The sequence below is a fragment of the Garra rufa genome, chromosome 5 (assembly GCF_049309525.1).
Source record: "Garra rufa chromosome 5, GarRuf1.0, whole genome shotgun sequence".
Lineage (NCBI taxonomy): Eukaryota > Metazoa > Chordata > Actinopteri > Cypriniformes > Cyprinidae > Garra > Garra rufa.
Window position 1 is genome coordinate 50312558 of NC_133365.1, and position 25702 is coordinate 50338259.

Here is a 25702-nt window from a genome sequence, read left to right on the forward strand (position 1 = left end):
TGGAAGAATGACAATTGAGTTGAGTTGAACAAAGTCTCACACGCTGCTAAACTGAATGTGCTACGTCTATGTTAGGCTGAAGCTTCCTGTTTGTCTGTTCCTTTTTGACCAGCCATGGTCAGCTGCTATTCTGACTTTGTGTTGGTGTGTTTTTCATATAGATGGTTTTGTAAAGCCTGACACTCTAGATGTGAGAAGCACACAGGATGGTGGACAGGAGGTGTATGATGATGTGGGCGCAGGTGATGATAATAAGTAAGAGATGAACTTGTACACTTATTAAAGATGAGTATCATTATTCAGGTTCATTTGATTTTTATATTTTACTTAAAAACTCCTTTTGTCATTTTTTCAGTCTTCCAGATGGTAAGCCATTGTATTATACATGTTATAAATATGAATTACATTGCATTGCAATCATTTAGCGAGTGTTAATTAATTGTTATTATATTTTTTGTCATGCAGCTGAATGTGATGCTGATATTTATGACTGTCCAGACGATACACAAGCTGATTCCAGGTGATTTATGTTTAAAAGCATTTAATGCCTTACAGATATTGGTATATTTATCCAAACAATTATGACAGCAATTTCCTTCAAACATACAGTGCCTTGCATTTTTTTTCACATTTTGTTTTGTTGCTGCATTATGTTAAACTGCTTTAAATTAGTTTTTCCCCACATCAATTTACACTCCATACACCGTAATAATGACAAAGCAAAACCAGATTTGCAAATTTTACAAATTTATTAAAAATAAGACACTGAAAGAAGTACATTGCAGAAGTATTCATACCCTTAACTCAGTACATAGTTGAAGCACCTTTACAGCCTCAAGTCTTTTTGGGTATGATGTGACAAGCTTTGCACATCTGCATTTGGCAATTATCTGCCATTCTTAGCCTCACCTTTTCACCTCTCAAGCTCTGTCAGCTTGGATGGGGGCTGGCAGACATTTTCTAGAGTCCTATTTGGTCCAATCGTCTTCCATTATGGATAATGGAGGCTACATGCTTCTGTGAACCTTCAATGCAGCAGATTGTTTTCTGAACTCTTCCCTAGATCATTGCCTTAACGCAAGTCTGTCACTGAGCTCTACAGGCGGTTATCTTGACCTTAGGACTTGCTCTTTGCTCTGATATGCATTTTCAGCTGTTAGACCTTTTCTGAGAGGTGTGTGTCTTTCTAAATCAGACTCATTCAAATGAATTTGCCACAGTTTAACTCCACTCCAAGTGTAGTAACATCTAGAAGCAATATGAATGCTCCTGAGTGAAATTTTGAGTGTCCCAGAAAATACTTATGCAACGGGATCTTTTCAGTTTTTTATTTTTAATAAATTTGCACAAATGTTAAAAACCTATTTTTTGCTTTGCCATTATGGAGTAAGGATTGTAGATTGATGTGGGAAAAAAGTAATTTAAAGTAGTTTAACATAAGGCAGCAACATAACAAAATGTGAAAAAAATGAAGGGGTATGAATAATTTCGCAAGGCACTGTAAACTTGTACTTAAAGGTTTTTGAATTAAGTCTCTTATGCTAACCAGAGCTGCATTTATTTGATCAAAAATACTGTATTTTATTGTAGTTTTGATTAAATAAATGCAGCCTTGGTTTATTAATTTACTTACACTAACAGTCAAAACTGTTGGACAGTGAGATTTTTAATGTTTTTGAAAAAGTTTCTTCTGCACACCAAGCCTGCATTTATTTGATTCAAAGTACAGCAAAAATAGTAAAATTTTGAAATATTTTTACGATTTAAAATGACTGTTTTCTATTTCAATATATTTAAAAATGTAATTTATTTCTGATTTCAAGCTGAATTTTTAGCATCATTACTCCAGTCACATGATACTTCAGAAATCATTTTAATATTCTGATTTGCTGCTCAAAAAAGGCATTTTTTGGGCTTTTTTTAGGCTTTTTCGATGAATAAAAAGTTCAGAAGAACAGCATGTATCTGAAACAGAAATCTTTTGTAACATTATAAATGTCTTTATCATCACTTTTGAATTTAAGAGCATCCCTGCTAAATAAAAGTAATAATGTCTATAATTTCTTTCACAAAGGAAAAAAAAAATACTGACTCCAGGCTTTTAAAATTGTATAGTGTATAATGTTACAAAAGCTTTTTATTTCAGATAAATGCTTATCTTTGGATTCTTCTATTCATCAAGAATCCAAAAAAAAAAAAAAAATGTTTTAAAAATGTTTTTAATAATAATAGAACAATTTAAAATGTTTCTTGAGCAGCAAATCAGCCAATCAGAATGATTTCTGAAGGATCATGTGACACTGAAGACTGGAGTAATGATGCTGAAAATGTAGCTTTGATCACAGGAATAAATTACATTTTAAACTATATTCAAATAGAAAGCAACTATTTTAAATAGTAAAAATATTCACAATATTACTGCTTTTGCTGTAGTTTGGGTCAAATAAATGCACACTTGGTGAGCAGAAGAAACTTCTTTAAAAAACATAAAAAATCTCATAAACTTCTCAGTGATAGTGTAGATTTTGTCATATTAAAAAAAACTAATCCATGCAAATTCCACACTGATAGGTGACAGTTTATTATTTAAAGTGCCTTTTAACCTCAAGTACATATATAGTGGATTTACTGCCATCTGCTGTAATTTTAATGCTATTTTGCAGCTTTCCTCCTCCACCCCCTCCAGACACCCCTGCATTTAATGATGCATGTGAGTAATACTATACTTTAACTATACATTAAAAAAATATATGAATTATCAAATAAATAATCTAACAGCACTGGATTTAATTTAGCATTCAGAAATGCATTAAATATACAATTGCTTGTTCATATTTAATGATTGAGTGTTTCTGTTGTTTCCCAGGGAATGCATAAAGTGTTGTTGCTTTGGATAAAGGTGTCTGTCATATGCATAAGTGCAAATATAAATGTAGATGCTCTACTCAAAACCTGTTCATGGTTTCTGTCCAACAGGTGTCACTGATGAAACATATGATGATGTTATTCCAGCAGACTTCCCTCCTCCTCCTCCATCTTCTAACAGGTTACTTCATACATGTTACAGAAGAAGAACAGCACACACAAATTTTCTTTAAAATATTAATTTACTAGGCATATTTGTAAAATGCAAACCATTTTGTGAGTATTTCATGGAAGATGAATTTGCTCTTTGGCTTTTATCTCACAACCCACAATGTCTAGAATTTAACTTCCTCTTTCTACTGAATCCTTGAGTTTTTAGCAAGTAGCTTTTACATTTTGGCAAGTTCTCATTATGTCACACTGTCGTTTGGGGTTGGTACATTTTTTTAACGCATTTAAATTTACACAGTAAAAAATGCTTTTCTTACTTAAATTTTTTTGGCTTGTTTCCAGCCAAAATATCTAAAAATTCTTAAATCAAGAAGGATTTTCTAGACTAGTAAAAATTATTTTCTTGTTTTCAGAAAAAACAAGTCAAAATTAAGTGCAGTTTTGCTTGAAACAAACAAAATAATCTACCAATGGGGTAAGAAAAATAATCTTGTTTTCTGTTTGAAATAAGTTTTTTTTGCTTACCCCTTTGGCAGATTGTTTTGCTTGTTCTAAGCAAAAACTCACTTAATTTTGACTTGTTTTTTTCTGAAAACAAGAAAATAATTTTTACTTGTCTAGTAAATCCTTCTTGATTTAAGAATTTTTAGATAGTTTGGCAATACATTTAAGTAAAAAAAAGCAATTGCTTATCTTATTTAGTTTATTTGGATTGTTTCTAGTCAAAAATCTAAAATTAAGATGCATTAACTAGATAATCAAGATTTGTAGTCTTGTTTCCAGGGGTGAAAAAAACTAAAATTATTTTGCTTAAAACAAATACAATTGTCTGCCAGTGGGGTAAGCAAACTCTTGTTTTAAGAATATTTTACTTGCCCCACTGCCAGATAATTTTACTTGTTTTCAGGGGGAAAACTAAATTAAGGGCATTTAGCTTAAAATAAGATTAAATATCTTATGTCATTTTGCTTATCTAGTAAATGCATATTAATTTAAGAATTGTTAGATATTTTGACTAGAAACAAGACAAAAATACTAAGTAAGATAAACCAATTTTTGCAGTGTATGTTCACAAAGGCTGTATTTGATCAAAAATACAGAAAATGCAGTAAAGCAGTAATATTTTGAGATATTATAATATTAAATAGAAGTTTTCTATTTGAATATATCATTCACTGTTATCATATAATTTATTTATGTCAATTATCATTCTAAAATGCTGATTTGCTGCTCAAGAAACAGCTAAAAACAGCTGTGGTGCTTAATAATTTAGTAGAAGCTGTGATATATATTTTTTCATGATTCTTTGATGGATATAAAGTTCAAAAGAACATCATTTATTTGAATTGTGCCAAAAACATTTTAATTTCAACAATTAATGCATCTTAATTTAAGAATTGTTTAATATTTTGACTAGAAACAAGACAAAAATACTAAGATAAACCATTTTTTTGGAGTGTATGCTCACAAAGGCTGCATTTGATCAAAAATACAGAAAATGCAGTAAAGCAGTAATATTTTGAAATATTATTACAACATTAAATAGCAGTTTTCTATTTAAATATATCATTCACTGTTATCATAGAATTTATTTATGTCAATTATCATTCTAAAATGCTGATTTGCTGCTCAAGAAACATTTTTTTCTTATTATTATGAATGTTGAAAACAGCTGTGGTGCTTAATAATTTAGTAGAAGCTGTGATATATATTTTTTCATGATTCTTTGATGGATATAAAGTTCAAAAGAACATCATTTATTAGAATTGTGCCAAAAAACATTTTAATTTCAACATTTAATGCATCTTAATATAAGAATTGTTAGATATTTTGACTAGAAACAAGACAAAAATACTAAGATAAACCATTTTTTGCAGTGTATGTTCACAAAGGCTGCATTTGATCAAAAATACAGAAAATGCAGTAAAGCAGTAATATTTTGAAATATTATTACAACATTGAATAGCTGTTTTCTATTTGAATATATCATTCACAGTTATCATATAATTTATTTCTGTAAAATATCATTCTAAAATGCTGATTTGCTTCTCAAGAAACATTTTTTCTTCTTTTTACTATTATTAATGTTGAAAACAGATGTGGTGCTTAATTTTTTGTAGAAACTGTGATAAATTTTCACTGACCCCAAAGCTTTTGAATGATTGCTTAAATCACCTAGAAATGTCTAAAAGTCAAAATATCGAACCAACTGTCATTTATTATAGGAAAACATGAATGATGATTTTTTAAGACAAAAAAAACAATCATAATAAAAAAGGACAAAATAAAAAAGGACATAAAAATAATAATTTGTTGTGTTATTACTGTCACATTGATAAATTTGATGTCCTTGCCAAATATAAATTACTAAAACATTTTATTTTATATTTCACTTTCTATTCATTAAAGAATTCTGAGAAAAATGTACTCGGCTGTTTTAAATATTGATAATAATAATAATAATAATAAATGTTTTTGAACAGCAAATTAGCATATTAGAATGAAGGATCCAAAGGATCATGTGACCCTGACAACTGGAGTAATGATGCTGAAAATGTAGCTTTGCATCACAGGAGTAAATTACATTTTAAAATAAACTCAAATAGAAAGCAGCTATTTTAAATAGTAAAAATATTTCAGATCTTTACAATTTTTGCTGTACTTTGGATAAAAAAATACAGGCTTGGTGAGCAGGAAAGACTTCATTAAAAAGCATTAAAAAAAACTTTTGACTGGCAGTGTACATAAAAACAACTTGTATCTACTTTCCCTTGTTCACCACAGCTTTCCAAAGTTCAGCTCACCAAGCAAAACAGATGATATGGACCCGAAGAAAAAGAAAAAGTTTGAGAAGGAGGAAAAGGAGTTTAGGAAGAAGTTTAAAGTAAGACACATTTGTTTGACTGGCGAATGAATGACTTTGTATACTAACCCTCATTGTTTCTTCTTGCAGTATAACGAGGAAATCAAAGTGCTGTATCAAGCTACTGTTCTCCAACAGCTGTCTATAAAAAAGTTTGGTAATAAAGACTTGCCAGTCAAACCTGGAGAAAACATTGATGTGATAGTTCATCCGGTGGATAACAAAATCATCGCCCGTAACAGTGAAGGAAAATGTAAGTTGATTTAGGAAATAATACTATGTGCTATAAAAATGCACATTACAGCAGATGAAGAAAATCATGTTAATTAGAGTCTCTCTGTTTCAGTTGGCTATGTGTCTACTGCTAATTTGGAGGAGTAAGTATAGTCTTCCTGTTCATTTCTATTTCTATTCTGGTGAGAATATATTTGTGCATGCAAATGCATGTTTCTTTCACCCCAGTTCAATAGCTATAGTTTTTACTTTTTTAAGCACACTTGACTTATTCGATATGCCTCAATAGTGCAGTTTTGATTAAAATGTCTTGTGTAAAATTCAGCAATGCTATCAGCCATTGCTCTTTTGATTTCATATTAATGGCTGATCGGTTGACCACAACTTTGTACTTTTTGTGTCTCACTTCCTCTCCTCTCTCAGGGACAGTTGTATTTATGATGATGTTGGTGACGGTAAGGTTTAACTTGCACAGCTACAGTTGATGAAATTATATTTTGTCATCATTATGTACTGCAATTATTTTTTTCTACTTATTTGTTACAGAGTGCATCTACGACAATGACTAAAATGGGATAAAGTCATCTTGTGTGTTTTCATCGTCTTTCAGTGTCCTTATTTGGCGTTCATTTTTTCACCAAAGCTATTACATTGTATATATAAAGTCACCTAAGAATAAAGTCATTTGTGATCCTGTCTTCTTTTTTTGAATGATATGTATTATTTTTCATGAATAATAAATTAAATACACACACACACACACACACATATATATATATATATATACACTACCAAAAGTTCGGGGTCAGTAAGATTTTGAATGTCTTTTAAAGTAGTTTCTAATGCTCATCAAGGCTGTGTTCATTTGATCAAAAATACAGAAAAAAAATTGAATATTGTGAAATAATATTACAATGTAACATAACGTTCTTCTATTTTGATATACACTAAAAATCTAATTTATTTCTGTGATCAAAGCACAATTTATTAGCATACTTCAGTATTCAGTGTCACATGATCCTTCAAAAATCATTTTAATATGCTGATTTATTATCAGTGCTGGAAACAGTTGTGCTGCTTAATGTTTTTTTGGAACCTCTGATGCTTTTTTCAGGATTCTTTGATCAATATAAAATCAAAAAGAACAACATTTATTTAAAAAAATTTTTTTAAATAAATTAATACTTTTATTCACCAAGGATGTGTTAAATAAATAAAAAGTGGTAGCATAGATTTACATTTTGTAAGGATTTCTAAAGGATCGTGTGACACTTAAGACTGGAGTAACAGCTGATTAAAAATTCAGCATTGCATCACAGGAATAAATTATATTTTAAAGTATGTTAAAATAAAAAACATTATTTTAAATTCTAATACCATTTTGCAAATTACAGTTTTTCCTGTATTTTTATCAAATAAATGCAGCCTTGATGAGCAAAAGAGTCTTCTTTAAAAAACATTGCAAGTCCAACTGATCCCAAACTTTTGAGCGGTAGTGTAAAATATATTTTATATATAGATATTTGTGTGTGTGTGTGTGTGTGTGTGTGTGTGTGTGTGTGTGTTTGTGTGTTTGTGAGTGTGTGTGTATATATATATATATATATATATATATATATGTGTGTGTGTGTGTGTGTGTGTGTGTGTGTGTGTGTGTGTATGTATGTATATAATTAGATGATACATTTTTTATATAAATGTATATAATTTTAGTTTATTATATATATATACTATAGTACTATATATATAAGTCCAGCATAATTTAATAAAAAGCTAATTTTAATAATAACACATTGATCTAAGACCTTTCTGTAACCTATAACCTGAACACACATTTAGTGCTGATTGCAATGTGCAAACATGAAGGAAAAAACAGATAGATAGATAGATAGATAGATAGATAGATAGATAGATAGATAGATAGATAGATAGATAGATAGATAGATAGATAGATAGATAGATCAGGTGCAAAAGAAAATAATACCATAATAATAAAATAAAAAACACTAATAATAATAAAAATAAACGATTAAAAAATTAATCAACGTTTAGGATTTCTTTTGTAAACAATGTTCTATTAAAGCAAACCGTTTTATTGCATTTTTATTTTACATCATCTTGTAGGTTTTAGTATAGAAAAGAATCAAATTAAGAAATCCATAAAAACTAGGTTTCACTTTCAAGTACTTAAAATGGTCTATAAAGTGCTCCTAGAACAAGGATGTTGTTAACTAGAAAACCACTATCTAAATTCTTGAGGTCACATGATAAAATATGGTACTGATTTAAGGAATATGATATTAACCCATGAATATATTAATATTCAAGACTAGGAGAGCCAACACTGGCTGTTCATAAACCTATAATAAAATAAAAAATAAAACCAGGGAGAGCGTCTTGTGTTGTCAAACATCGCGAGAAGTTACGAGAGTTCCGGTGTTGTGATGATGAACGTCCCTGCCAACATGGCGGTCAGCATCCGCGGCCGTCCGACCCGGAGTGTACGGATGAGAGGCAAGTTAACGGCACCCATACCTCCGTTATCATACGCAGTTGCTGCTGTTTATAGGCCTCTGCTTGTGTAGCGTTCATTGAAGCTCGGATAATGTCTCGCTGTGTCTTTATTGTGTCGCTTTTTGTGTTTGACAGGTCGGAATGACAGCGGGGAGGAGAATGTACCGCTGGATCTTACGCGGGGTGAGAGTCACCATAGAGATATATAAAACATCTTAATAATACTTCCCTGTAATAACAGCCACAAAATGTTTAAATTCCTGTTAAATACTGGAAATTGTCACGAGTGGATTCCTATCTTCTCTATCTGGCCTGCAGACAGGAGTATAGGGCTGAATGAGATGTTGACTGTTTCAAAATCTAATGGGTTGCCTAAGTGGACTGCATTGTTTACGTGTGTGATGCCTCAAATGTACTGTATAGCTAGGCAGCTCAATAGGATTTGGGATTCAGGCGTTGTTTTGATCTGTAGTACACGGCCCCATCAGTTTGCGTTATTGTCTCGAGTCGTAAACATATGCATGTCAGCAGAATAGCTGCAGTGCATTCAGCTTGGCCTATCAATGCTTTCCTATCTTCATATGCAGCCTATTAAGTTTGTGTTTTAAGGTTTCAGACTTTGATTCATCTAAGCTGAGGGGTGTTAGATGCACAGTCTTTGACGAGCCTGATCTTGATGAAACATGCTGTGCCTGTGTGTTTGACATCTCTCTCTCTCTCTTGAGAAATGTGCTAAATAAAGACTAGAGCAGGGAAAAGTTTAATTGCAGTTGCTTAATTTAGAACATAATATCACATGTGCAAAAAATCACTCACACGGACGATCCTGAGAGGTTTTATTTGAGTTCTGCACTGGGGAAGTGATGCTTTATAGTGGATATGGAAATGCATTATATGTGAACCTGGAACACAAAACCAGTCATAAGGGTAAATTTTCTGAAATTGAGGTTTATGCTGCATCTGAAAGCTGGATCAGTAAGCTTTCCATTGATGTATGGTTCATTGGGATAGAATGGATAAAACTATTTGGGAAATCTGGAATCAAAATATTGAGAAAATCACCTTTGAAGTTGTTCAAATGAAGGTCTTAGCAATGCATATTACGAATCAAAAATTAAGTTTGGATAAATTTATGTTAGGAAAATGACAAAATATCTTCATGGAACATGATCTTTACTTAATATCCTGATTTAAAAATCGATAATATTGACCCATACAATGAATTTTTGGCTATTTCTACAAATATACCTGTGCTACTTACCTGGTTTTGTTGGCCAGGGTCACGTTTGATATATTTATGGTGTTACTGTACATGCGAAACTATGCTATTTTAATTTCAAAAGAGATTTCAAAGAGTTAAAACATATTAAAAAGGAACTATTAAATGCAAATTTCATGTCCTAGTAACCTTATTATGTTTTTTGAGGATTTTAATTTATATTTTTTGCTTTCCACAGAACCCTCCGATAACATGCGTGAGATCCTTCAGAACATCGCCAAATCTCACGGGGTTTCCAACATGAGGAAGCTTGGCCACCTGAACAACTTTGTTAAGGTAGTGCAACTTCCATTTATGCTGGTTGTTGTTCAGAGGTGGCCCTATGTCACGCTTGTGTGATTGTGTGAAGTCTGAAGACGTTTTCAAATTTTTTGGACTGATTTAGGGAAAAAAATGTGCACAGTTGTAAATGTGAACATGGTAGAATGTATTAAATAGAGTTGAAAACACTACATTCGTATTGATCACTGAAAGCATTGTTAAATTAACCAGAAAATACTCTGGGCAATAGAGTAAAGTTTAAACTAATAGATATCACCATACTTCTCCAGTTTATTAATCAGTACATTAAGATAGTTCTTTTGCAATACAGGTTTTCTGAGATGTTGTTTACATGTGTGCTAATTGTGTTTAAATATGCATTAATTGCTTATATTATAAAGATTTTTACACAAGGGGCACTCCATAAAACTGAAAATACTGCCACCAACACCCAGATAAAAAGGACATTTTCACCATGTTTTTACAACTGAAATGTTGTAAGAACATAGACAAAACTGTAATTGGAGATTTCTGGCTTAAAAGTCATTTTGAGAAAATTGCCTTTTGTTATTTTTGATTTAGTACTGAACTGAATAAGCTATATATGTACTTATAGTCCATATGAGAAAATAATATTTTCATAATTTTCTTTTAATGACCCTTTTCAAAAGTTTACATACACTTGATTTTCGAGTCCCTTGTTTGTCCTGAACAGAAAAATCCTTCAGGGTCACACAAATTCTTTGGTTTTTCAGCATTTTTATGTATTTGAACCATTTCCAACACTGACTGTATAATTTTGAGATCTATCTTTTCACACTGAGGACAACTGAGGGACTCATATGCAACTATTACAGAAGGTTTAAACGCTAACTGATGCTCCAGAAGGAAACACAATGCATTAAGCGCCCTTTGAGTTTGAAGATCAGGGTAAATTTAACTCATTTTGTCTTCTGGGAAACATGTAAGTATCTTCTGTAGTTTCTGAAGTATTAGGCAGTCATAAATAAAAAAATTAAAAAAAAGGAAAATGTGCACATCTTCATTCTGTTCAAAAGTTTACACTGCCTGGCTCTTAATTGCATTGCGTTTCTTTCTAAAGCATCAGTGAGCGTTTGAACCTTCTGTAATAGTTGCATATGAGTCCCTCAGTTGTCCTCAGTGTGAAAAGATGGATCTAAAAGTCATACAGTCATTATTGAAAAGGGATTTAACACAAAAAAAAATGCTGGAAAACCACACAATTTGTGGGACCTGAAGGATATTTCTAAAGAACAGCTGGCAGTTTAACTGTTCAGGACAAACAAGAGAAAAGGACTCAAAAACAAAACAAAACAAAACAGCTGTGGATCACCCAGGTAACAACACATTATTAAGAAGTGTATGTTAACTTTTGAACAGGGTAATTTTTATAAATTCAGCTATTATTTTCTTTTGTGGTCTATATGTAATTTTGCAGATTCTGCAAGGTGTAAACTTTTGACTGTAGTGCATCCAACTTTACCCACATACCTGTACACACAGTATACTTTCATAAACATGTATATTATGTACTAGATCGCCCAACTCTAATATGCCGAGTGCAACTTGTGCCACTTCATGACATGAAGATGTTAAGATATTCTAAACATTAACATCATAATTCTGTAAAACTGTTTTGAAACAGTGTCTTTAGTTAAAAAAAACGCTATAGAAATCAATTAGATTTGACTTGCCAAAGGGGATCATTATTTTTAAATAATGCAATGCTTGTAAGGCCTAGTCCTATGAGCAGACCTGTAACTTAGTTAACAGCAGCAGTGTGTGTGTGTGTGTGTTGTCAGGTTGTTTATCTTAGTGGGCGCCACTTTCAGTTTCTTTCTGAGTGAGTTTGTTTTATGTGTGAGTTTCATTTAGGTGGGAATGAGGTTAAAATGTAAGACTGTTAGTGCAGAAGTATGTGTGCAGGTTTCGTGTGTGTGTGTGTTTAAGTGGGATTTCCTTAGCTTTGCTGAATAAAAACTCAAGTGGTGTGTGCGCATGAATGCTGTGTGTCGCCTTTTAAGGATGCTGAGATAGAGGAGATCTAATCCTCACTGAGGGTCACATGACCCCTTCTGACTGCCTGAGCTCTGACATCACCATAAACACATACATATGCATGCTCAGCCTGCCAAGGTCATTACGCTCCACAGTAACACACACACAAACATGTTTAGGAGACTAATTTTACACTGTAAGGTCAGCTTAGTGCAATCGTTGATGTGTCTCGCTTTTTATTTACGGGTTTAGTTCGTGCATCTCATCCTTACTAGAAGATGTTTTGCAACTTTCGAAACCGCTTTGAGAGAATTTAAGGAATGAATTCTTTAACTTTAAAAAAATTAAATGCATATTTCCTGTCCTGGATGCTGATTGGTCGATACAACATTCCAGTTGCATTAAAATATCCAGTATATTAGCACAGCAACCAATCAACTTTTGTTTACATGTTACAAACCAGATGTTCTAGTGAGATGACACTTAAATAATGTTAATGGAAAAAGTGTTTCCATTTCTTTTCTATTATTATAATATTTCTGTTTTTAATTGTTTTATAAAACTCAAAAGTTTGGGGGTGTATTTGGAAGTTTCTTTACTCACCAAGGCTGCATTTGTTTGAGAAAAAATAAAAACAGTAAAATTGTGAAATATTTTTACAATTTAAAAGAACTGTTTTATTTAAATAAATTTTAAAATGTAATTTATTCCTGTGATGCAAAGCTGAATTTTCAGCATCATTACTCCCGCCCTCAGTGTCACATGATCCTTCAGAAATCATTCTAAAATGCTTATTTGCTGCTCAATAAATATTTCTGATTATCAATGTTGAAAACAGTTGTGCTACTTAAGTTTTTTTGTGGAAACTGAGATTTTTTTAGAATTCTTTGATGAATAGAAAGTTCAAAAGAACAGTTTATTTGAAATAGAAATCTTTTGTAACATTCCAAATGTTTTACTCTCATCTTTGATCAATTGAATTCATCCTTGCTGAATTGAAGTATTAATTTCTTAAAAAAAAACTCTCTGACCTTAAACTTTTGAACAGTAGTGTATAGTGTGAGCATAAATATGCTCTCATTGGTTTAAGAATATTTGTCATTCTTTTCTTTCTCTTTCTCTCTCAGCTTCTGAACAGTGTAAGTCACTGTGAAGAGAAACTAGGATTTACACATGAGGAAATTATCATTTGGTAAGTAGAACTTTCTCTGACTGTGTTCCAAAACCCAGTGAGCTAGTTGCTTACTACATAGATGGCTGCCTTCCGAGACAGCACCCCACACACCATAGATTCTCATAAATTACTGAGTTGTAGCTTTCTTCTTGTGTTTCATTCTCTCTTTTTTGCTTTAGTCTGCGTGTAGCGTTGCTGAATGAGGTGAAGGAGGTTCGGGCTGCGGGTTTGAGAGCACTAAGGTATCTGATCCGTGATAGCAGCATCCTCCAGAAAGTTCTTCAGCTGCAGGTGGATTACCTGATCTCCAGGTGAATTTTCACAGCTGTTTTTGTGGCCTCAATGTCTTCTGTTTCACTTAGTTGGGGTTTTAAAGACACTTAATATTCAGTGATTTTATCAATTTGACTGACACATTTGGATGAGTGTAAATCTTGAACTGAAGTGAGCTGAGTGAAGACACTATTGTCTTCAGTAGAGCTGCTTTATAGCCAAATCAGTTTAGTTTCATAATTGACAAATTATTGAACTGAACTGAATTGAATAAATTCTTAACTGACTTGTGCTGAATGAAAACAGTGCTGTTTTCACTAGAGATGCATATAGAATTTGAATTTGAATTAGTCTTATGTTTGATGAAGTTGATCAATAATTGGTTCTATTATTATTATTATTACTGTTTATTACTATAGGGCTGCTTTGAAACAACCTGCACTGTTATAGAGCGCTATATAAATATAAATTTATAAAAGTCACTTTCCTTCACAGAACAAAATGATAATGTAAATGCAATATAATCATGTTTTATTTGAGATTAATTAAATTAAATTAGCTGGCTTTCAGTGTAAAATTAAATTGTGAACATTAGGGTTGGGTACCGGTACGCTACTGGTATTGGTACCCTTTTTTGGTACTTTACAGTGTAATAACAACAGTGTTGTTTTTGACAACAATCTTAGATTTAGTCTTAGTCTTTTGGACTAAAATGCTTATTAGTTTTAGTCAAATTTTAGTCACTTCAATATGTGATAGTTTTAGTCCAATTTTAGTCGACGAAAAGTCGAAAAGGTTTTAGTCTAGTTTTAGTCAAAAAAAGGGGAAAAAGTAATCTTTTGACAAATTAATGTAGGTCAGAAAGTATTTCGCTGTTGGGTAGTGTCACTTATAAGTTCTGAAAATAGCAGATCTATAGTTCAACACAATGTGAGCTTCCGGATCGACTATTTTCACCAATAATTACAATAATGAAGGAATGTTTTAAAACATAAAAGACAAACAAGGATGGAATGCTAAAACAGCTTGCCATACTAGTATGGCAAAGAGTATTTAATGCAAAAACGGCTTGCCATAGCGGCAGATACGTTTTAGGTTTTGATTGGCATGCACAATAAGCAGAAATGTCATGCATTTAAAACGTCTGACGGACCACCCACTAACATTTTCGTCTATTCTCGTCTCGTCAACGAAAACTCACACACGTCTCGTCATGTTTTAGTCATTTTTATCTCGTTATTGTCATGAAAAAAAGTGGCGTCAACGAAATGATTTCGTCATCGTCATCGTTGACGAAAACAACGCTGAATAACAAAAACATTTATTTCAGTGGAAAAATAAGTCCAAAGCTCTTTATTTTGAATAAAAGGGCCAAACAAGCTTTAGTTGTTTTTTTTTCCCCCTCAGAAATTCTTGTTTTAATCTTTTTGATAATTAAATAATTTTTAATCAAACGAAAATTAAACCTTTTAATTTTTGGCAAACAAACAGGGGTCTACTATTAAAATTAACACATGGAAGAAAAATAGTGTGAAAATTCCTTTAAAAATGTTTTAATAATATTTGAATTATTTTATCCTACAATTAAGTGGTTTACCTGGTTGATTTTTTTTATCATTTAATTGTTTTATTTCAGTTTGACAAAAAAGGAATATATAAAGATGTACATTAAACTGTACGAAATAATACAAAAGTAATATATTTCTATCACAGTTTTATTTTGACAGGTTGCCTTGAAGTTTCTGTGTATAAAGTATGATAAGATGCTAGTTGTCACAAATGAAATGGTAAAATTCTCATGAAGTCAAAGAGGCCAAAAATCACTGCGTGCTTCGCTATTTGTGTAGTAAACAAAACCGTGTCTCCGCCATTCATACATACAGAGGCAAGTGGAACATGCAGGATTCACATCTAAACCATCTCAATATTCACAGACACTAGTCTCTCTCCCTCTCTTTTTCTGTAATGTACGCGCCCAGATGCGTTATCAGGTACCAAAATTTGGCACAGATTGATTTAATATGAATCGGTACTCTGTATTACAGACACAATTCGGTCAGTACCCTTAAAAGTACCGAGTTCGGTACCCAACATATTACTGTTGGTAAACTTTGAGATGCTCTGCTAGGTGAACTTGAACTTAAGCCTCAGTGTCCTGGTCAGAAAGCCTCAGATAAGATGTCTGAATGTCTTGCATGTGTTGATTTGTGTTCAGGTGTATTGATATTCAGCAGAGCAATGAGGTGGAGAGAACTCAAGCCCTCAGACTGGTCAGAAAGGTATGACCTCTAACCACTGACTCATTTTAACACTGTTGCACTCAGAGTAACCTGTGTATGTTTTTTTTTTTGTTAGTAGAATTTAATCCCATTCTGTTATTTTTCCCCACTCAGATGTTAACAGTGAATGCTCAGCTCTTTCCCAGCTCTTTGACAAACTCTCTGATCGCGGTGGGGAACGACGGGTTGCAGGAGAGAGATCGCATGGTTCGAGCCTGCATCGCCATCGTTTGTGAACTTGGTGAGTTAGTAATGTCACGTTTGGTAAGACGAGCAACACTATTATTGCTCACACTTGAGGTTAGTTTTACACTTTGGCATATATCATGTCTCAAATAATGCTGCTTCTTAAGGTGATGTATGCAAATACTTACCTTAGTAAATGGACAGGTCATAAATATTTTATGGATTTTTTTATGCCAATTTTTTACAGATTGGTATAGGGGTCATGTATATTTTAGGTCATATATTTTTAAATAGATTATTTTTTAATCAAAATTCTAAAATAAAATTATTATCAGATTTGTAATTTTTAAATCTTTTTAATGTAATCTAAGAAATGAATTTAAAAATATTTAATTTTCAAAACGTATTTTCCATTTTTTTAAAGCTTTTTAAACATTATAAGGCCTAAAAAAATACTGTTTTTTCACAACTTCATTTCAATTTATAATTTCCTTTTAATATTCTAGGTAATATATTTTTAAATTGTTGCTATTTTGTTTTTAAAATTCTAAAATAGAAATATTATTTAGAACAAATTAAATGTAACATTATAAGAACTAAAAAAAATACTCAAATTTTTTTCACAACTACTTTTCAATTTATAATTTTTTTTCTAGGTAAATATTTTAGGTAATATATTTAAAAAAAATTTAAATGTTACTTTTTGTCATCAAAATTCTAAAAATAGAATTATCTTCAGTTTTGTACTTTTTTAAGCTTTTTAATGTAATATAAGAACTGAAATTAAAAATACTTAATGTTTTTTTTTTACTTTTTTCATTTTTTTTTATATTTTAGATAATATTTGTAAAATGTTTTAATTTTACTTTAAAAAAAAAATCTAAATTCTATTATACAATTATTATCAGATTTTTACTTTTTAAAGCTTTTTAATGTAACATATAAAAACTAAAATTAAGAATACTCAATTTTTTTCACAACTTCTTTTCCATTTATAATTTTTAAAATAGTCTAGGTCGTGTATTTTTACAATTTTAGAATTGTATTATTTTGTTACCAAAATTCCAAAATAGAATTATTATCAGATTTGTACTTTTTACTATTTTTAATCAAAATTCTTAAGTAGAATTATTAGATTTGTACTTTCAAAAGCTTTTTATTGTAACATTTTAAGAAATAAAATGAAAACGTTCATTTTTTTCACAATTGTTTTCTTGCTTCTGTGTTTTATGATTTTAGTACAAACTAATATTTGTACTGTATGATTTTATGGATCTTGTGGGATTTTAATGGATGAAAAATAACTGGTTTGATTTGATTTTCCTTAATAGTAATAATAATAATAATAATCAAAAATTGTAAATCATAAAATAGTAATTTTATTATTAATTGTAAAATGGTTTTAATAAATTGTAATATAATTATTACAATTTTACTATACAACAGTAATACATTTTTGCCAGAATTTCTTTACATTAAAATAAATCTTCTGTGTAAATGACAAAATCTCTTGTCAAATGCTGTTTGGATGAAGTTTGTGGACAGACATTAACACAAAGAACATGCAGACGTTTAGCAACATTTATCTGAGTGTGAGCTAAATTTTGGAAATGACTCGAAAGTTCATATATATCAAAATTATGGATTTATTTTGTCAATAAAGGTCATTTTTGTATTATCATCCAGTGTTAGGTTTTTGAATGTTTTCTACTACATAGGATTTGGCATTGTACAGTTTTGTTTAATTTAGTTGTACTCTGTGTTGGCATCCAGCACTGAAGAACCCAGAGATTGTGGCCCAGCGGGGAGGTTTGAGCACCATCCTGAAGAACGTCATCGACTGTCAGCTGAGCCGAATCAATGAGGCCCTGATCACCACCATACTGCACCTGCTCAATCACCCGCACACGCGCCAGTACATACGTGCTGATGTTGAACTGGAGGTATGTGTACATGCTGCGCTTTTTTTCATTGTGGTGCAGGTTTAATCTGGCTTGCAACATTCCCCAAAATGTAATTAAATAAAAAAAAAAAATCAAAATGTAATTAAATAAAAATTGTCTTTCCAGCAAATCCTTGCACCTTACACAGACTTTCACTACAGACACAACCCTGAAACAGCAGAGGCACAAATCAAGTGAGTCGCATGTTTATGTTTGGTTTCTGTGCCGTTATCTCATTTACCTGTAATGCACTGTAATCATGTGCATTTCTGACAGAAACTGTTTTATGAATCGTTGTTTCCCATAGGGAGGACAGAGAAGCTCGTTTTTTATCCAGTAAAATGGCCATTGTTGCAGCCTTGCGCTCGTGGTCGGGTATGAAAACTACTGCATTTCATCTAAAGAGTGGAAAAGGTAAACGCTGTCCACTTCTGCTCTTCATCTTCTCTTCTGCTGTTCTCTTACAGGTATTATAAACCTGTGTAAATCAGGAAACTCAGGGGTCCAGTCTTTGATAGGCCTACTCTGTATACCAAACATGGAAGTCAGGGTGAGTTTTATATATTTTTAATTTATTGAGACTAGCATGTGCCACGCCTGTAAACAAAATTCAAAATATTAAGCAGTTTTCAACATTGGCAATTTACCAGAATTTATTTAGCAGAAAAATGTAAATACACAACAGTATTTCTAGAAAATGAATAATAAATAATAATAATACATTTTTATTAAATTAATTATTTTATAATTGCTTTTGATTAAATAATCTGAATAAAACTAATAAAATGGAATCCAGAAAACTGATTAATGGGAAACAGAATTTGGTAAAAATAAAACTGCATTTGAGTAAAAACATGGTAAAACATATTTCATTAGGCCTTAAAAATGCAGTTTTTGTTAGACCTTTAATAAAATTATTATGTATTAATTTCTTAATTATTATTAACTGTAGAATGGTTTTAATATAGTGTAATATGATTATTATTGTTATTAGAAGCCTTGAGACATTTTTCTTTTTTACATTTTTCTCTACAGCAGTAATACATTTCTGCCAGAATTTCTTTATTTAATCTTTATTTTAGCCATTTGTAGTGAAGACCTTTGAGTTTTCTGTGTAAATGGCAGTATCTCATATGTGGACAGACATAACACAAAGAACTTTTTTTTAATGCAATTTTTGTTAAACCTTTAATAAAGTGCTGTTAAATATTGTATATATAATAATTTCAATTAATTAGACATTCTTTTTGATTAATAAAATTGTATTTAACCATTAAAACCAAGTCTAGAAAAATTAAAGTAGGAAAAGTGAGATCCGGAAAATTTTAAATGGAAAAAGCAAAGTTTGGGGAAAAAAATAAAATGGAATTTGTGATCATGTAAAATGTAAATCATATTGAATGATAATGCAACACATTAGCATAGTAGAATTTTTCTGTAGGATCATGTGACACTGAGGACTGGAGTAATGACTGAAAAATTCATCGTTGCATCGCAGAAATTAAATTACCATTTTTAATATATTTAAATAGAGTTTAAATCAGTTGTTTTAAATAGTAATAATATTTCACATTATTACCGTTTTTACTGTATTTTTGCATTAACCAGAATATTTACCTACATATATTTTAACTAAAACATAATCAAGTTTATTTACTGAAATAAACCGTTGAAAGAGTTGATTCACAGATTTAAAGCTGAATCTGTCCTTTTTTTTTTTTTTGTCTGCAGAAAGCCTTATTAGAAGTCATGTACGAGATCTTCAGATTGCCTGTTCCTATAGTGACAGGAGATTTTGAGGAAGCCCTGCACAGTGTGGGTAAGAAGCCCATTGATTCATAAACGCATTTCATCTGATCAGAAACGCCTCACTGACTGCCATTGGAGAGTATCTATAAACTGTTGCTCTTTCTGTCTGGGATGTGCATTTCATGCTAATGTTTGTGCCTTTTAGACCCCAGCAAGTTTCAGGACAGCTGGAGACTATCTGATGGGTTTGTAGCTGCAGAAGCCAAAGTCATATTGCCTCACAGAGCACGATCCAGGTAAGACATGGAGCATGACTGCATTACTGCAGTGTTTTGGGTTAAACATTGTATTCATGTTCTTGTGTTGTCCATCTGCAGACCAGACCTCATGGACAACTACCTGGCACTACTGCTGTCTGCCTTTATCAACAGTGGACTACTGGAGGTATATAATCACATGAGCACTTGATGGATACTTGATTAACCTTAATGGAATGGATTAGTGATGTTTTTATTGACAATGTTTTTGGTTGCTCAGGGTCTGGTGGAGGTGGTGACCAGCAGTGATGGACAGATATCAGTGAGAGCCACCATACTGCTAGGAGAACTTCTACACATGGTACTGCTTTACTTCAAACCTGTAAACAGGGCCCAAAATTACCTTTGTACACTCCATAAATATTTATTATAGGGCTATGAACTTGTGTTATGTAATATTTCTTATTACACAGCTTGTGTTTTTATAAACTGTACACAAATGTTGCTTTACTTTCATAAAAGATAGAAAACAGCACAACAATTAGACTTTTAACAACATTTACACTGCAAAAAAAGGCTTATCTTACTTAGTATTTTTGTCTTGTTTCTAGATGCATTTACTAGATATGACTTATAACATATTTAGTCTTTTTAAACTAAATTAAGTGCAGTTGGCTTAAAATAAGTAAAATTATCTGCCAGTGGGGTAAGTAAAATATATATATATTTTAAGAATATTTTGCATACCCTACTTGATTTTGCTTTAAACAAGCCTAAATATCTTTTATCATTTTGCTTATCTAGTAAATGCATCTTAATTTAAGATTTTTTAGATATTTTGACTAGACTTTTTTGCAGTGCATTACTGTATATTATGGTACATTGTAACCCTTTTTTTCTTCCCGTTTTGGTGGTGCTATTGAACAACATTGATTTATTTTCCTTATAGCAGCAGTGTTATTGTTATCTAAAACTAAATATATTAAATATTGTTTTCGGTACAGCACCATTGCACTGTGGGCATCCCATGTTCGAATCCTGACTCGAGGACCTTTCCCGACCGTGCCCCTATCTCTCTCCCACTCCGCTTCCTGTCATTTCTGATCTGTCCTATCACAATAAAGGCAAAAATTCCAAGAAATAAATCTTTTAAAAAAGATAGTTTTTGGTTATTGTGAAGTGGAAAACTATAAATCTTAAAAATGTGGATTTTAAATCTAAATTAAAAATGTAGTTACAAAAACCTGGCAGCTATCTAAAATAAATTCAGGCTGAAAAACTAAAATTACTAAAAGTAAAATAAAAATAAATTAAAGCTAAATAGAAGTAAAAAAAAAAAAAATACAGAAAAACAACTGAATTACTAAAACTAAAATTAAATTACAAACTGAAAATGGGAAAGCTACAAATAGAAAAAAATGTAAAAAATTAGTTTAGTAAAAAAAAAGTTAAAAATAGTAAATAAATAAATAGTGAATAAAATGATAGTTTTTTTTTTTAATAATACTAAAATAGCACTGAAAAAATTACCAATGGAAAAAATCCTAAATGATCCTACAACGTATTTCTTGAATAAATAAGCTTTAATAAGCTTTTTTGCTTTTTTTTTTTAAGACCTGAAATGTTACATTTGTTCACCTGTATGTTCATCTTAATTCTTCTTTCTTTCAGGCCAATACGATTCTTCCTCACTCTCACAGTCATCATCTGCACTGTCTGCCCACGCTAATCAACATGGCTGCTTCCTTTGACATCTCTCAGGAGAAACGGCTGTGAGTGTGAACACACACACACACTCACAAAGATTAATTTTTAAGCAAGTGTTTGAACAGTATTTCCACTATCAGGCAGTTAAATTTTACATTTGAATCTTGTGTTTTCCAGGCGTGCCAGTGCAGCTGTAAACCATCTCAAGCGTTTCCACGAAAAGAAACGGCGTGGCCCCAAACCGTACAGTCTTTACCTGGATCACATCCTGCGCAGGACGTCCAACTCCGCTCATAAGAGAGAGCAGTACCAGCGTTCACAGAAGGACATCTATATCATGAAGGTACAAAATCAAAAGAAACAAAAAAAGAACATTTTGCTTTAAGAAAGTGTTGCCTAATTTAGGACCCTTTATATTTCAAAAGACACTTTTCCTCAAAGGCACATTTCCTCAATTCAATGTAATGTTAAAAAAAAATAAGATACTTAAATTGTAAAGTACTTACACATCATTGTTGCGTTTGTTGTACTACCTTGGATTTGTACAGATTTTGGGATGGGATTATGACCTGGAAATGTTTTTGTCAAATTCTCAAATTGTATATATAGATTCATTTGTGACCCTAGAACACAGACCATAAGAAAGTTGAATAAATAAGCTTTCAATTGATGTTTGGTTTGTTATGATATGACAATATTTCACAGAGAACTATTTGAAAATCTGGAATATGAGGGTGCCAAAAAATTTAAATAATGAGAATATCACCTTTAAATAAAATAATGATAAATTTACAGTATGAAATTTACAAAATATCATCATGGAACATGATCTTAATATCCTAATGATTCTTTGGCATAAAAAAAATCGATGATTTTGCCCCATACAATGTATTGTTAGCTATTGTTACAAATACCCGTGCAACTAAAGTCCAGGGTCACGTAATTATAATAAGATACAACATAAGTTTCTAAGTTGTTTGTTTGGTGTAGGACACTGAAGAGGCACTAATGATGAACTTGAGGGACAGTCAGATCCTCAATCACAAACAGAACCTGGAGTGGAACTGGATTCTGATCATCACTATACTGAAGGTAAACAAGAAACAGGCCCAGCTCAAATAGTGTGTGAAACAGTAATGATAAATTATACATTTCATAGAGAAGAGTGCTAAATTGATTTGACTTGAAGTTACTACATGGCATGTTTAATTCAGGAAATTACATTCAGTTGTTCCTAAATTAATGTTTGCATTTCATGTAAAAATGTCTCTTCTTTATAGCTGTTAAATCAAATTGTTAGTCACATACTGTGCAGGAGAGAGACTTACACAGCCATTCAAACTTATATAGTTATTTTTAGTATACTTATAGTTTTTTTTAAGAAGTCTTTTCTGCTCACAAACCCTGCATTTATTTGATACAAAGTACAGCAAAAGCAGTTTTTGCTGTACTTTTTTAAAAATAACTGTGTTCTATTTGAATGTGTTTTAAAATGTATTTTATTCCTGTGATTTTTAAAGCTGAATTTTAGCATCATTACTTCAGCCTTCAGATTTTACTCAGCTGTTTTAAACATAATAATTATAATACATGTTTTTTTGAGCAACAAATCAGAATATTTTATATATTGATTATTATATAAACTGATTAAAAGTGACAGTAAGGAGTTTTATATTTAAAATAAATGTTGTTCTTTTGAACTTTCTATTCTTTAATCGTGGTTTCCATAAATATATATTAACAGCACAATTGTTTTTAACAATGATAATAATCAAAAAAGTTTCTTGAACAGCAAATCAGCATAATGCAATGATTTCTGAAGGTTCACGTGACACTGAAGACTGACGTAAAAATGTAGCTTTGATCACAGGAATAAATTACATTTTAAAATAAATTAAAATAGAAAATTTTTTAAATTGTAGATATATTTCACAATATTACTGTTTTTTGATCAAATAAATGCGGTCTTGCTGATCATAAGAAATGTCTTTAAGAAGCATTAAAATAATCTTACAGTATGATTGTTTCTTTTTTCAGTGGCCAAACGTGAACCTCAGAAACAACAAAGACGAGCAGATACACAAGTAAGGCCATCATGTGGTGACCTTTCATGAACATAATGAGCTGAGTTTTCTTGAGAAGCACTAACCACAAACTACATCCTTACCTTATGTGTTTGTTTGTACGTAGGTTTGTAAGGAGGTTGCTGTATTTCTATAAGCCCAGCAGTAAGCTGTACTCTGCACTGGAGCTGGATCACGCCAAAGCCAGACAGCTAACAGTAGCGGGCTGCCAGTTCAACCAGTTCCTCTTAGATTCAGAAGACGTGAGACATGAAGACCTTTGAGCTTTTATTAAACCACTCCATAAGAAGCACAGCAGCAGTTAACTTGGTTAATGTTTTTTCTGTTTTTGTAGGATGGTCAGGCATATTTAGAGGAGTTTGTGAAAGATATCGTCCTGTGGCTCACATCCTCTTCTGGGCTTAAACCTGAACGCAGTCTCCATAGCAATGGCCTTCTCAGCACCCTCAGTCAGCACTACTTCCTGTTTTTGGGTACTCTGTCTGCACAGCCATCAGGAGTCAAAATGCTGGAGAAATGTGGTGTATTTCAGTGGTGAGAACGTGCAATTTAATGTTTAGTGTCCCAGTAAATGTAAAAAATGCCTATGTGTAAAAGTACTGATATCAAAACATTCGTAATAAATGATCTATATTACATGTTCAGAAAAAACACATACCTAACAAAATCAAAAGTTTGGGATAAGTAACATTTTTGATGTATTTTAAGTTGCTAATGCTCATTAAGGCTGTTTATTTGATAAAAAAAAAAAAAAGATTTAATATTGTGAAATATTATTACAATATAAAACAATGTTTTTCTAGTTTAATATACATAAAAAATATAATTTATTTCTGTGATCAAATCTGAATTTTTCAGCATCAAAACTCCAGTCTTCAGTGTCACATGATCCTTCAGAAATCATTCTAATATGCTGATTTATTATCAGTGCTGGAAACAGTTGTGTTGCTTAATATTTTTTGGAACTTGTGATCATTTTTTTTAATCAGGATTTTTTTGATGAATAAAAATTTAAAAGAACAGCATTTATTTAAAATAGAATAACATATTCTAACAATATACTGTACTGTTCAAAAGTTTGGGGTCAGTAGTTTGTTCTTTCTTTTTTTTTGAAAGTAATTAGTACTTTTATTCATCAAGGATGTGTTAAATTGATAAAAAGTGATAGCAAATACATATATTTTTTAGAAAAGATTTATATTTTGAATAAATGCTGTTCTTTTTAACTTTTTATTTATCAAAAAATCTTGAAAAAAGTATCACAGGTTCCAAAAAAAATATTTGGTAGAGAGACTGTTTGTTTATTTCCTTTATGAAAGTTAACCCAAATATGATGACTTTTGATTCTGAGAACCCCAGAAGGGTCAATAAATGCATCCAGGCATGGTACCACAGTAGCAGTATGCTTAACTATGTCTGGTTTTTGTTTTGTGCAGTTTGTTGAACTTGTGCTCGATGAAAAACCAGGATCACCTGCTGAAACTAATGGTCTCCACTCTGGACTACAGCAGAGATGGACTTGCAAGAGTCATTCTGTCCAAGATCCTCACAGCAGCCACTGACGTAAGATTATGCTTATGACATTTATGTGTTTTGATCAGGGTTGTCATAGTTTTTATTAAAACTATAACCATTATCATTTTGTTACTTGTAAAAAAAAAAAAAAAAAAAAAACTTAACTGAAATAAAATCAAATAAGTTTCAGATAATTGCCACGTCAACTTTTATTGTTTTTATTTTGTGTAACTTGAACTAAAATAACGAAAACTGAAATAAAAACACAAAAAAATAATAAAAATGAGAAAACAAAATGACAAAAATCTTGAACCAAAATCAAAATGAAA

The 25702-nt window shown here is 31.5% G+C and overlaps 1 protein-coding gene across 1 annotated transcript in view; it reads left to right on the top strand.

The window, feature by feature from the left end:
- Positions 1-8782: 8782 nt before the first annotated feature.
- The window catches only part of rictora (RPTOR independent companion of MTOR, complex 2 a), a 37617-nt gene continuing 20697 nt past the window's right edge, over positions 8783-25702 (top strand). The window contains exons 1-21 of the mRNA XM_073840125.1: positions 8783-8830; positions 10105-10202; positions 13334-13398; positions 13560-13691; positions 15869-15932; positions 16047-16173; positions 17892-18061; positions 18188-18255; positions 18369-18436; positions 18529-18611; positions 19793-19880; positions 20016-20106; positions 20188-20254; positions 20348-20428; positions 21739-21839; positions 21952-22117; positions 22765-22866; positions 23812-23858; positions 23965-24100; positions 24193-24392; positions 25295-25421. Coding sequence (XP_073696226.1) covers positions 10119-10202; positions 13334-13398; positions 13560-13691; positions 15869-15932; positions 16047-16173; positions 17892-18061; positions 18188-18255; positions 18369-18436; positions 18529-18611; positions 19793-19880; positions 20016-20106; positions 20188-20254; positions 20348-20428; positions 21739-21839; positions 21952-22117; positions 22765-22866; positions 23812-23858; positions 23965-24100; positions 24193-24392; positions 25295-25421 — 2067 coding nt within the window. The 5' untranslated portion in view covers positions 8783-8830; positions 10105-10118. The remainder of the gene's footprint in view (positions 8831-10104; positions 10203-13333; positions 13399-13559; positions 13692-15868; positions 15933-16046; positions 16174-17891; positions 18062-18187; positions 18256-18368; positions 18437-18528; positions 18612-19792; positions 19881-20015; positions 20107-20187; positions 20255-20347; positions 20429-21738; positions 21840-21951; positions 22118-22764; positions 22867-23811; positions 23859-23964; positions 24101-24192; positions 24393-25294; positions 25422-25702) is intronic.